This window comes from Apium graveolens, chromosome 7 (assembly GCF_009905375.1).
Source record: "Apium graveolens cultivar Ventura chromosome 7, ASM990537v1, whole genome shotgun sequence".
Lineage (NCBI taxonomy): Eukaryota > Viridiplantae > Streptophyta > Magnoliopsida > Apiales > Apiaceae > Apium > Apium graveolens.
The window spans coordinates 269,138,091-269,151,480 of record NC_133653.1 but is presented as its reverse complement, the minus strand read 5'-3'; the positions used below and the strand labels follow the sequence as shown (position 1 = coordinate 269,151,480).

The following is a 13,390-nucleotide window of genomic DNA, read 5'->3' as shown; positions in this document are numbered from 1 at the left end:
GATTTACATTCAACCCCCCCTTCTGTAAATCTCATTGTTAGTCCACTAGGAATAACAGTAATCAGCTATTGTCGTACGCTATCCCAGTCTTTAAGAGTACGTAACATAAAATTTAATTCCAACATGTTTAATTCTTAAGAACTTATATATTACTGTATTGATTTTAGGTGAGAGACCCGTTGATACTTAATGTTGTCAAATCTACATATGTAAGTATAAGTTACGGAAGGTTTTGTATTAAACCAAATATTCCTCTATGAAAACCAAATCACACTTAATGTTGTCAAATCTACATATGTAAGTATAAGTTATGGAGAGTTTTGTATTGAACCAAATATTCACAAATATTCCTCAATGAAAACCAAATCACATTCTAACAATATATAATTATGCAAATAAATTGACTGTATACGAAAATAAAATCTAATAATTATTTAATACAATTAGAGTGCAATGATTTAACCCCAAAGGATCTTGCACACTTAATATTACTTTTATAGATTATTCCTGATGAGAGCGATTTGACCCATAACACGATTATGCGAAATAATCCGATTATGTAATTTAAATGATTAACGATGTGATCGCTTAAAATGAAAAAAAGAGAAGAATTTGGAAGAAGAATTTTAAAATGTTTTTTTTAAACCATAACTTAAATCTTATTTATCCTCATTTTAGTTTTAAAATTCGATTCTAGCTCATTTTTAAATTTATTAATATATCTTGAAGACATTTGAATCAAATTATTGGAAAAACAATTACTCCCTATTTTTCAATAAATTAAATTCATAGTGGAAATTTTTGTAAAACCGATGAAAACCCCCATTCTTCCATCTCCTTCTCCATCACAACCCGCCATAATTTCCCGCCACAACCAATCCCTAAAACCCCTTTATAAGATCTCTCTCTCTCTCTCTCTCTCTCTCTCTCTCTCTCTCTCTCTCTCTCTCTCTCTCTCTCTCTCTCATACACACACACTAAAAACCCACTAAAACAACACCATTTCTTGAATACCCATTTCAAGAACCACCCAATTTAATCAAAATGGACGACCCTTTTCAGCAAGACAACGATAAGTTCCCAGAGCTCAAACTTGGTACAATTTCTCACTCTATCTCTCTATAGTTGTGTCTATTTTTTCATTAATTTTAATGGGTTTTTGTAAATTTAATTACTTTTTTATTTTGCAGATGCTAAACAAGCTCAAGGGTTTCTCTCCTTCTTTAAAACCCTACCTAATGTACGTATACTTGTGTGTATTTTTATTTATTTTGTTTGATTTTGTTGTGTGTATGTGTTTGTTGAAGTTTAATAAAAGCCCATGTCTTTATTTGAGATTTTAACTTGTTCTTGCAGGATAATAGGGCTGTTCGATTTTTCGATCGCCGGGTTAGTCTCCATTTTTGATTATATACGATTATGTGTGAGTTAATTTTGTCTTATTTCTTTGCGTGAATTGTGATTGTTGTTATTTTTTAGGCATGTTATGGGAAAAATAGAGAAACCCGCCTCGATAAAAAATGTTTATAACATGATTTACGGATGTGGATTGGATTGGATTATTTTGTTATATGGTGATACTAAAATGTTTAATGACTATGAATTAATGAATTCCATCTTGGATTTAGTTAGTTAAGTGTGGCTCGGCAAATTTGGTTAGAACCGGAGTTTCGAAGTGTAGCTTTAATTAGTAATGTCATGTCATATTGACATAAGTTTGGGTGGTAGTTTGGATTAATGGAGTACCTTGATAGTGATATGTTGTAAATGCGATATTGAAGTTAATGCTCTAAGGCTGAGGGTCTTGACGGAACATGGAAAGTATGTTTGCTTTGGTTTTATTTCACTTGGATAATGAAATTTTCCGTGATATTGATTGATTTGCTCTTGGTTTGTTAGTGCATCATCCAATTTGTTCTTTGAATCATTATTTGCATGTGCTTGATACTTATGGTTTCCTTTAAAAGTTACTTTGATATGCATACATATAGAAATACCATCTCATTCTGAATGTTATATACTCTTGTCATTATCTCTGTTGTAGATTAGTTTCGCTGTCAATGTGGGACAGATTTAGAAGAAGGATAGAGGGAATAAAAAGAAGTGATAAATTATAGACAGCACAAAAAGCTTAGTGCTTTATCAGTTATAATCAACATCAATCAATTTACTGATTTTGAGTAGGTGACTAGATTGTTTTTATGTAGAAATAAATTTGCAACTTGTAAATGATCATTTCCTAAAATCATTTGAGCTGCCAATCATTCCACACTAACTTTGAAATTATTTAATAATTACATGTTTGTCAAATCTTTTTACAACATGATATACAAATGTAATTTTTGTTTTTTTTCTTTCGCATGTGACTGTGATTTCGAGCATTTGCACCTATGCTTAAGCACAAAATCGATTGTGTCTTGGTCACAATGAATCTCGTATATTTTACTTGCGTAATTATTTTGTTAGTAATAGTTATAAGCGTAAAATGCATTTCTAACCTACTCTCTTGAATATATATATTCATAACACAGGACTATTATACTTCCCATGGTGAGAATGCAACATTTATTGCAACGACTTATTATCGTACCACTACCGCCTTAAGACAATTGGGTAATGGAGCTAATTCTCTTTCAAGCGTTAGTGTAAGCAAAAATATGTTTGAGATGATAGTCCGTGATCTTTTATTGGAGAGAACTGATCACACTCTTGAGTTATATGAGGGGAGTGGTTCAAATTGGAGATTGGTTAAAAGTGGGACCCCCGGAAATCTTGGCAGTTTCGAAGACATTTTGTTTGCCAATAACGACATGCAGGATTCTCCGGTAATCGTCGCCCTTGTCCCCAGCTTTAAGGAAAATGGGTGCACAGTTGGCCTTGGATATATTGATCTTACTAAGAGAGTACTAGGATTAACTGAGTTTCTTGATGACAGCCACTTCACCAACTTAGAGTCTGCTTTAGTTGCACTTGGTTGCAAAGAATGTCTCTTGCCTATGGATAGTGCCAAATCGAGTGAATCTAGGTCGTTGAAAGATGCAATGTCAAGGTGCGGAGTAATGGTAACTGAAAGAAAGAAAACTGAGTTTAAAGGGCGTGATGTCATACAGGACCTTGGTAGGCTTGTCAAAGGTTCCATGGAACCAGTCCGTGATTTAGTAACTGGATTTGAACTTGCACCAGGTGCTTTGGGGGCTTTACTTTCTTACACAGAATTGCTAGCTGATGAAAGCAATTACGAAAATTATATTCTAAAACAGTATACCCTCGATAGCTACATGAGATTAGATTCTGCTGCTGTGCGGGCACTTAATGTCATGGAGAGCAAAACTGATGCTAACAAGAATTTCAGCTTGTTTGGGCTTATGAATCGAACCTGTACTGCTGGGATGGGTAAGCGATTATTGCACATGTGGCTAAAACAGCCCTTACTAGATGTTAACAAAATCAACAGCAGACTTGATTTAGTAGAAGCATTTGTGGAAGATCCTGAACTTCGCCAGAATTTGAGACAGCATTTAAAAAGGATATCAGATATTGAGCGTTTAATGCGGAGTCTTCAGAAGAAGAGTGCTAATCTCGTGCATATTGTGAAGCTTTATCAGGTAGTAATAAGATTTGGAACTTTGAATTTTAGGAGTCTAGAATTTGTGTTTTTCTTTATTTATTTGTTTGGGAAGATAGTGTTTTCATTTTATAATTTTAGTTTTCCTTATTTGTTTAAAATTTTCAGTTAATGGACGTTTCAGTAATATACTTGTTTAAATTCTAAAGTAAAATGTATGTGTGCAGTCAAGTATACGGATTCCCTATATTAAGAGTGCCTTGGAACGATATGATGGGCAATTTGCTTCACTGATTAAAGAAAGGTACTTGGATCCCCTTGACTCCTGGACTGATGACGACCACCTAAATAAGTTCCTAGCTCTTGTAGAGACCGCAGTTGACCTTGACCAACTCGAAAATGGAGAATACATGATTTCCCCGAGTTACGATGAAGAATTATCTTCATTGAAAAATGAGCAAGAATCACTTGAAATGCAAATAAACAAACTGCATCAACAAACTGCCAGTGATCTAGATTTGGCTATTGATAAGGCTTTGAAATTAGAAAAGGGAACACAGTTTGGACATGTGTTTAGAATTACAAAGAAGGAAGAACCGAAAGTGCGAAAGAAACTGAACACCCATTTTGTTGTCCTTGAAACTCGAAAAGATGGGGTTAAATTTACAAATTCAAAGCTCAGGATATTAGGAGACCAGTACCAAAAGATTATTGAGGAATACAGAATTTGTCAGAAAGAGATTGTTGGTCGAGTAATTGTAACTACAACAAGTTTTGGCGAGGTACTCATGCATCATATTGTTTTTACATTTTTGCTGGCAATTGTTTGGTTTATAATGATCGTCTTTGTTCAGGTTTTTGAGGGTATAGCTGTATTGCTTTCCGAGTTAGATGTCCTACTAAGCTTTGCTGATCTTGCTGTTAGTTGTCCCACTCCCTACACTAGACCAGATGTCACCCCATCGGTAATGGCTAGTTATTTGCTTTATTATCTGTGCATGAATGATGATATTCTTATTTTGCTGAGGAGGCATGCACTTGCTTTTGCATAATTAATAGCCAATATTGACTGACAGTATGAAGGAGATATCATACTGGAAGGCAGTAGGCATCCTTGTGTGGAAGCTCAAGATTGGGTGAATTTTATACCTAATGATTGTAAACTTGTGAGTTATTTTTCCCTAATTGTGTATCACTTTTGGAAATTTTACATGTGCATACTTGAGTGTAACTCTGTGTCTGTTTTCTCTACTAGGTGAGGGGCGAAAGTTGGTTCCAGATCATTACAGGGCCTAACATGGGTGGAAAGTCAACATTCATACGACAGGTTTGTCATTGATATTTTGTTGCAAATTTTCACTTTACCATGTTCATACACTAAAAGTGATAACATGTTCTAACTCAGTTTTTTAAACAGAACAAATAATTGAACATTCAGTTTTTCCTTTCAATTTTTTTTCTGTCGTCCTGTTTCTCAGAAACCCTGTTGTATTGTTTTGATATATTTTACACAATCAGGTTGGAGTGAACATCCTGATGGCACAGGTTGGATGTTTTGTTCCTTGCGACAGAGCTCAAATTTCTGTTCGTGATTGTATTTTTGCTCGCGTGGGAGCTGGCGACTGTCAGGTAAATGCTGCAGTTTTTCGGTGGGACTCGTATGGTATTAAAAGTAAACAATTTGCTAAACATAGGGAGTTATATCTATTACAATTTGTTTTGTTTTTTTAAAAGGTCTAATCTCTTTCTTCCTTTTTAATGTTGAACTGCTTAGTAAAGTTTGTAAATTGTAGTGATTTCGAAAACAGTTTGCTAGGACTCTAGAATTCTTCTAGTGAGCATGACTGCAAGAGCAAATCTTGGTATATAAATATATTAGTGATAAATCTTTCTTTCTAATTCTTTGAACTCGGTGTGCATAAAGGGAATCATCTACATATTGTATATATGTATTGCAACCTTTTATTTTCCTGGTAGTTGACACATTTTTTAAAATATACTATTTTTAAGTATAGGGGGAGTGGAGGTAAGAGTCAAGCTTTATAGGAGCACCTTTCTCGCCGCTTGGGCACTACTTGATTCTTGAAATTCTCTGTTTTAGTGAATTGTATGCAAATTTACCTGGGAAGTGTAAAAAAGACTAAGGTTGTGCTCTTTTTCAAAGTTTTATAGTATAACAATTAAAGTTTTAATACAATTAAATGATGGTTCATCAGGGGTTAGGTATTTTCAGCTGTGTTGATTAAAATACTCAATTTTAAAGCATATGATAATTCTCTGTTGTTTTCTGTAATTATCCTAGTTCAGGATCTTAAGGAAATCTAGTATCATATAACATTGTCTTTTACACATATTAGCTTCGTGGAGTTTCAACCTTTATGCAAGAAATGCTTGAAACTGCTTCGATTTTGAAAGGAGCTACTGAAAAGTCGTTGATCATAATTGATGAGTTGGGTCGTGGAACATCAACTTACGATGGATTTGGTTAGTTCATACTTCACTCTCCCACACATTTGTTTCCCTTTGTTCTTGAGTATTGTCCATCTGTGTGTTATGTTATCAACTTTATATGACTGATCTGGGTACATGTGAACTGTACTTGATCATTTTAGCTATTGTTTTCAAGAGCATTGGCTTTGAAACTGATTGTAGTGCGCAGTTTTGTCTTACTATATACTTGTTATGTTAAATATGTTAAAGATAGATGTAAACAGATAACTACATTCATACTTTTGGATCAAATATTCAAGTTACAATTGTATTCATTAACTAATTATTTATTATTAATAACAGGTTTGGCATGGGCTATATGTGAGCATCTTGTTCAAGAGATCAAAGCACCTACACTGTTTGCAACTCACTTTCATGAGCTGACTGCGTTAGCTTATGGAGATGCTGCTCAAAGTTCTAATATAAATAACATAGTTGGTGTGAGAAATTATCATGTCAGTGCACATATTGACTCAATAAGTCGCAAGCTTACTATGCTTTACAAGGTAGGCAATTTCTCAGTTGCTTAATGGTTTTTTTTGTTTTGCTAAATAGTTGCTTAATTTGCCATTGCCTACTAACTGAATACATGCAATACACATTATCTGCTGAACCTAAGTAAATTATGTTGGTTTGAGGGTGCAAGGGTGTCTTTTGAAGAATATGTTTCATGCTTCCATACATGATTGGTCCCGCTAAAGATTGTACCCCAAGTTGTATAGCCTACATGTTTGAGCAACTACTGGGTGTACGCTTTAGGTTACCAGCTAATTGCATTTCTTTCTAAATAGAAACTCTTCCAATCAGACAGTTTATAGTTTACATGTCACTGCAATATGGTGGAATAAATTTTTTATTATGACTCAACTCTCCCGAAGGTCCAAGGCTCCTAGCTAATATGAGATTATAAACCCTGTTTGAGAGGATAGGCAAATTATAATTTCAGTGGAACTATTTTCGTTTTAAAGGGTGAGCAAGAATCAAACTTTCTCCAAAGACGATAACAACAATACATTACTTTATGGAAAAACTCAAAGTTTTTCAAAAAATATTACATACATAAATGTATTTTTGTTAACTTCTACCTCTATTATGTCACGTCTCCAGGTTGAACAAGGGGCCTGTGATCAGAGTTTTGGTATCCATGTTGCAGAATTTGCCAAGTTTCCAGAAAGTGTTGTTGCTCTTGCTAGAGAAAAGGCTGCCGAGCTTGAAGATTTCTCACCGACCAGTTTCGTCTCAAATGATGCCAGTAAAGAAGTAAGTTTCTTCTTATGTATTTAACATAATGTAGCAGAACTTTGTATACTACTTTTTTCACGGAGCCCAAAACTACACGGCTTAACTTAGGCTTTACAAAAACACTTTCATAGTCATTAAATTAAAGCCACATACACACAGGTATGATATGCTCAATGTTGTAGCTCCTGTTTAAAGGGTGGGAAGGGGTTGGGGCATTGTTATCACAAAGACGACTAGTCGACGACTAGTCATCGACTTGTCGACGCGAAGGTACTCATGCGCCGAGAGTCTCGAATCCCGACTTGTTGACTAGTTGATGTGAGGTCGCCCAAGAGTCTCGTAACCCGACTTGGGGTCTTCATAACAATAATTGTGGTGTACCGTGCATATTTTGAACTTACTATTCTATTGCTTTTGATTTAAATCATAAAACTAACATGTTCAATTGTTTTATATATTAAATCAAGTAATTATATGTATAATGAACATTTTGTTGACTTTTTACGACTAGTCGGGCGACTTATCGACTAGTCTTCACGAAGGTACTCGGGCGTCGAGGGTCGACTTGGCGCCGTGATAACCTTGGTTGGGGGATTGTCGAGGGTTGGGGGCATAGGGTAGGAAGCCGTCATATTCATTGACAATGTTAAAAACTGAAGGCTTCTACTGTTCTCTTTAGGGTAATATTTTGCATTTATTGCACTCCGCGTTTTAATGCACTCTGCGGTGTAGTTTTCATTCATTGCACTCATTGTCTACTGTGATTTTAAGTTTGTTTTATATATAGAGTGTAGTTGATTTAATTATTAGAGGTGTCTGTGTACTGGGTACATTCTCCCTTTGTGTATTAAATTAGGTATCTTATAATAATGCCTCAAATAGACAACAAAGTATACGCAGAGTTGCATGTGATTTGCTAGACTAGGATGCTTATAAGCTTCGAATACTTTTAATTTCATGTTTTGCTTCATGTTTTGCATGGCGAATTACGATCTGAATTTTAATCAGGAGTCACAGGTGGGATGTAAGAGGAAGCGAGAGTACAACCAAGATGACATGTCAAGAGGTGCTCTTCAGGCTCGTCAATTCTTAAAGAAGTTCTCTGAGATGCCGCTTGACAAGATGGACATTGAACAGGCTCTAGAACAAGTAAGGACATTGAAGAACGATTTGCAGAAGGATGCTGTGGGCTGTCAGTGGCTGCAGCAGTTCTTTTAGGTAACTTAAAAATGGTTATTGCATTTTCCATATTTAAGAACTAAAACTAGGACACAAATCCATCACTTGGGCCCAAAGCTTTCTTTTAGAACTTTAAAGTACCAGGACAAGTATCTGGCAATTTTGTATAGAAATTATCATGTAGAGTTGAAATATGAAGAATTTGAACTAGTTCTGGCCTTCAATTCCTCTGTTTCCAGTCCAGAACTTGTTAATTTGGTGGTCTGCTCTGCTTTTCTTTGGGGTTCGTCCAATCCGAGAGCTAATCTGATTTAACGGTTCTGAAGTACATTTATGAACTAAACTAATTGATATCTCACTCGAAAATAGTGCAAGAACCTAACTAATCGATATATCTCACTCGGAAACAGTGCAAGAACGCTACACTCCCTGATGCTTTCCTAAAATATATAGAATTTGTCCATTCAGTCTTAATAATTCTATATACCTTGTATCCCTTGCACATATCTTCATTCACATTCAGCTACATTATTACAAAAATAAATTCATTCGTGTGTGGGCATTAAGCAAAAAGACAGAGTATTGTGAACCATGCAAGAACAACAACAAAAGCCTAAAGGCCCATATCTTTTCATGATAACAGAATCTCTGGTTTTTAGTGTAAAACTATTCCTTGTAGTCCACAATTCTAGTGTTAATTTGGTCATTCACAAAATGTGTTGGTCTTGCTTTCACCACGTCTTCCATTTTCTTTGGGTGCTTTATGCTTTATCCGATCCCTTATAATATTAAACTCGTAGTACGACATCTATTTACGAGAGTTTGAGAGTAAAATGTACGCAGACTTCTCTTTAATAATTTACCCTGGTTTATCTCAACCAACCTATTACTTACTAGAGTAAGGAGGTATAAGTATATGTTATCGAGAGTAAATTATATGCATATTTACCTCTAATAATCTAACGCGCAGATATATTTCTTACGAGAGAAAGGAGGTATATATACGTTAACTAGAATAAAATATACGCAGATTGATCTTTACTAGCCTCCTACGGGAGTAAGGAGGCATAATTAAAAAGAGACGATCTTCTTGAATTTTTTGTAACAATATCATCTAAAACACTTTTAATATCCACTTTATCCAAAATTTTACTTTAGACTGGTACCAAAACAAGTCCATTTAGCTTTATTGCGACACAGATGTTCATAAATATGTATATTATGCAAAAAAAATTGAGGAAATTTAGGGCCCTATATTTTCGGGAGGATGTGCGGTAACTCAGCACTCTCAGCACGGAGATTAACCTTTTTAGTCTAGGAAAGGTCTGATAAAATGGGTAAAGTATTAACACAATCAATTAATCTAAATCCTTTTTTCTAAAGTGAGAAAAAAGAGGATGAGTTCTCAAGTTGAAATATGGACCACAATGAAATTTTTAATCTTATCGTTAAGTCTCTGAAATGTCAATAGTGAAAAGATTGAAAAATTGTTTGCTTGAAAATGACACTCAATTTTTTGTCACCTCAATTGTTCATGCGCAAGATATTTTGTGTAGTTAACTGCAACAGTTACAACTATTGTCACAAAGCTATAGAGGAATAATTATTTGCAGAGCTTAGCATTAGCTTAACCGATATTGTTAAGTAACCGGTCATTCTTGGAGGTGCCATCTGAGTATTTTTTCCGAGTTTTGATATCATGTCAGAGTAACGGACACTTCAAACTGTTACTCAACTAGATCATAACGGCTCTTTACGGCTCAACTGAATTTTATATTTATATTCTAATATATCTTGCTCGTCCTTTGATATCATATCAGAATAATCGGCACTTCAAATTATCAAAGAAAGATTCAGTTAGATCTTAACAGCTCTTTACAATACAACTGGATCTTATATTATATTCTAATATATCTTACTCATCCAAAATCAAGAGTTCGAAAATTTGTAAGTTAGATAAATTTTTGTATTTGAAAGACAAGTTTTTTAGCTGATTCATGCTTAAGTATACTCGAAATGATGAATTCGATAGTAGTAGGAGAATCTAATGGTAAAAAGTCTGTGCCAATCATTGCAAAAGAGAAAGAGAAAGTAGAAGAAAAAAAGTGTTTGTAAATCAAGTTTGAAAAAAAAATCTGACAATTATTATTCTCATCTGTATGAGCAAGTACATGATGCATATAAGTGTAGAGTAGGCCTACAATATAACAATATAGAAAAGAATAGAGTTAAACATTAACTAGGTGACTGATTGCGTTCACATAACTCAAGTAGATCAGTTATTACAAATTTGACTCAAAGTGGTCATTAATTAACTTAATTTGATCATTTCGATAAAACCAAAAATTGAAATAACCTAACATAGGATGGGAGAGCTCGTTTTGGACTTCAATTTGGTTACTAAAACTTATTATTTGGCTCACAGAATCATGATGAAATTTGGCTTTGATTCCCCGGGTTTAAGTTATTTTTAAAATTTTGAATATTAAAAATGAGATTTCATCATAATTTTGTGAGTCAAAAAATAAGTTTTAATAACCATATTGAATCCCAGAATGACCCAAACTCTCATGTGTTAACATTTTTCGATTTTGTCTAATTTCAATTTTCGACTTTGGCAAATTAAGTTAATTGATGATCATTTTGAGTCAAATTTGCAATCAGTGACCTACCTAAGTTTTTGGGACGCAATCAGTCATCTATTTGATATTTAACCCGAAAATAATACTATAATTCAAGACATGTATCCAACATTTTGAAATTTCGTGAAGAATTTACATTATCCCCCACACATCAAGTGTATTGGGCATCAAGTGTATTGGGCATGAGTGCGATGAGATAACTTAAATGACAAGACCTTATCTTTTGACATATTGGGTCATAAATTCGATTCTCGCTGATCTCCTGGACCTAATTATTCAAAAAAAAATACATTAGACATACGTGACTATGCACAGATTATTTGCATGTCGTACTGGATCATAAATTCGACTCTCGCTCATCTCTTAAACCTTATTATTCAGAAAAAGTATATTGGACATACAAGGCTATGAACATATTATTTGCTTACAAAACATTGATAAATTCGGAACAAATCAATCCATGAAATACGCGGAAATAACAGTATTTTGAACTTTTTTTTTTAGTTGTGTTAGTAGTCTTATATGAAGGAGACAAACAAACCCATCCCTTCAACTTCAAGGTGGTCCTCTTCCATTAATACAATTGATACCCTTCCTTATCATGCACCATCTCTCCTTTCTCCATCTCTAATCCTACGCACCCAATAATTTATAAGAATTATATTTTATCACATTACTGAATTTCACAGTAAACTCTAACTCATTTTTGTGTGATAGAAAACAAAATATTTGTGAAAACTAAACACCAAGAATCAAGAATGTCAGATTCAGCTTCAGTAATGTGGAGCAGGGAAGAAGATAAATGTTTCGAAAATGCCATTGCCATGCATTGGATTGAAGACTCTAAGGAGCAATGGGACAAGATTTCTTCTATGGTTCCAACAAAGTCTGTTGAGGAACTTCATGAACACTATAAGTTGCTTGTTGAGGATGTCAATGCCATTGAAGCAGGCCTTGTGCCTCTTCCGAAATATGCCGGTGAAGACGAGGCCGCTGCAGCAGCAGCGGCCTCATCTTCATCGACGAAAAACAACCAGCACCATGGTGTAACAAATACTGCAGCTAAGAGATCTAGCTGTAACTTCTCTAATGGCTTTTCAGCGTTTGGTAGTGATTCTACGTGTCTAGGATCGAAAGGAAGCTCGAGGCTGGAGCAAGAACGACGAAAAGGGATTCCTTGGACAGAAGAAGAGCACAGGTAACACCAATTCTGATCATGTTATTGACTATGAATCTTTGAACTTGGCCTTTAACCAAGAAAGACTTGTTCTCAGAAACTCCTAAGATTATGAACTGATAGTTTCTTGATTTTCAGGTTGTTTTTGATTGGTTTGGACAAGTTTGGGAAGGGTGATTGGAGAAGCATTTCAAGAAACTATGTTATTTCAAGAACACCAACACAGGTAGCAAGTCATGCTCAGAAGTACTTCATTAGGTTGAATTCGATGAACAGAGATAGACGAAGAACTAGCATTCATGACATTACCAGTGTCAATAATGGAGACGTGTCCTCTCAACACGTCCCCATTACTGGCCAACAACTTACCGCAGACCCATCAAATGGTATGGCAGTAGGGCCACCGATGAAGCATCCTGGAGCCCCAGGAATGGCGATGTACGGTGCACCACTAGGGCATCCAGTGGTTGCTGGCTCTGCACACCTTGGTTCAGCCGTCGGAACTCCAGTCATGCTTCCTCCACAAATTCATCATCATCCTTATGTTCTTCCAGTTGCATATCCTATGGCACCACCACCAGCTATGCACCAATAACGAGTGCGGTGCCACACTCTTTATCTCTCTGTCGCAATCTCTCCCTGTCAACTATGTAATAATTTAGCTTCATAATTTGTCAATAAGCATTCACATGGAATGAAAAGTGATAGGCTCAACTTGAAGAACAGGAGGGCCATGTTGTCCTTATCAAGTGTTTGTAAATACTTGAACAGAGGACTATGATCATGTACTCACAGATATTTTTCACACTCATGATCAAGAATTGTGGATACCAAACTTTAGGACTAATTTTGAGTTAAAAGGATAAGAAAGAAGCTAGGCTTCTGGTCTCATTCTCTTTGTACCTACTATCTTTAGAAATTGCTTCCATTAATGTTTGTATAGGGACCTCAATAGAGCATTAAGGAGAACAAAAGATTGGAGAGAATGACTTTTTAATGTTAATATTTTTTCTCATTTTGTTTACCTAGCTTATGTTTTTATGATGATAACAAATGTAAACCATAGAATTATAAACCTGGCATTTAGGAAATCAG

At 35.1% G+C, this 13,390-nt stretch overlaps 2 protein-coding genes across 2 annotated transcripts; both read left to right on the top strand.

Moving 5' to 3' along the window:
* Positions 1-821: 821 nt before the first annotated feature.
* LOC141672763 (DNA mismatch repair protein MSH2) lies at positions 822-8,787 on the top strand. The gene is made up of 13 exons (XM_074479425.1): positions 822-1,096; positions 1,191-1,240; positions 1,357-1,389; positions 2,532-3,605; positions 3,793-4,347; positions 4,420-4,530; positions 4,642-4,731; positions 4,821-4,892; positions 5,084-5,194; positions 5,923-6,049; positions 6,359-6,561; positions 7,163-7,315; positions 8,306-8,787. The coding sequence occupies exons 1-13, from the start codon at positions 1,045-1,047 to the stop codon at positions 8,513-8,515; spliced, it is 2,841 nt and encodes a 946-aa protein (XP_074335526.1). The 5' UTR covers positions 822-1,044; the 3' UTR covers positions 8,516-8,787.
* A 3,089-nt stretch (positions 8,788-11,876) lies between these two features.
* Positions 11,877-13,104, top strand: LOC141670723 (transcription factor MYBS1). The gene is made up of 2 exons (XM_074476708.1): positions 11,877-12,316; positions 12,434-13,104. The coding sequence occupies exons 1-2, from the start codon at positions 11,877-11,879 to the stop codon at positions 12,888-12,890; spliced, it is 897 nt and encodes a 298-aa protein (XP_074332809.1). The 3' UTR covers positions 12,891-13,104.
* Positions 13,105-13,390: the final 286 nt, after the last annotated feature.

What these genes read in the sequence shown, in the direction of transcription:
- LOC141672763 (XM_074479425.1), top strand. Translation starts at nt 1,045, where the DNA reads ATGGACGACCCTTTTCAGCAAGACAACGATAAGTTCCCAGAGCTCAAA. An exon ending in TTCGATTTTTCGATCGCCGG is followed by an intron (nt 1,390 to 2,531) that starts GTTAGTCTCCAT and finishes TTCATAACACAG; the next exon opens with GACTATTATACTTCCCATGG. An exon ending in TACCTAATGATTGTAAACTT is followed by an intron (nt 4,732 to 4,820) that starts GTGAGTTATTTT and finishes TTTCTCTACTAG; the next exon opens with GTGAGGGGCGAAAGTTGGTT.
- LOC141670723 (XM_074476708.1), top strand. Translation starts at nt 11,877, where the DNA reads ATGTCAGATTCAGCTTCAGTAATGTGGAGCAGGGAAGAAGATAAATGT. An exon ending in TGGACAGAAGAAGAGCACAG is followed by an intron (nt 12,317 to 12,433) that starts GTAACACCAATT and finishes CTTGATTTTCAG; the next exon opens with GTTGTTTTTGATTGGTTTGG.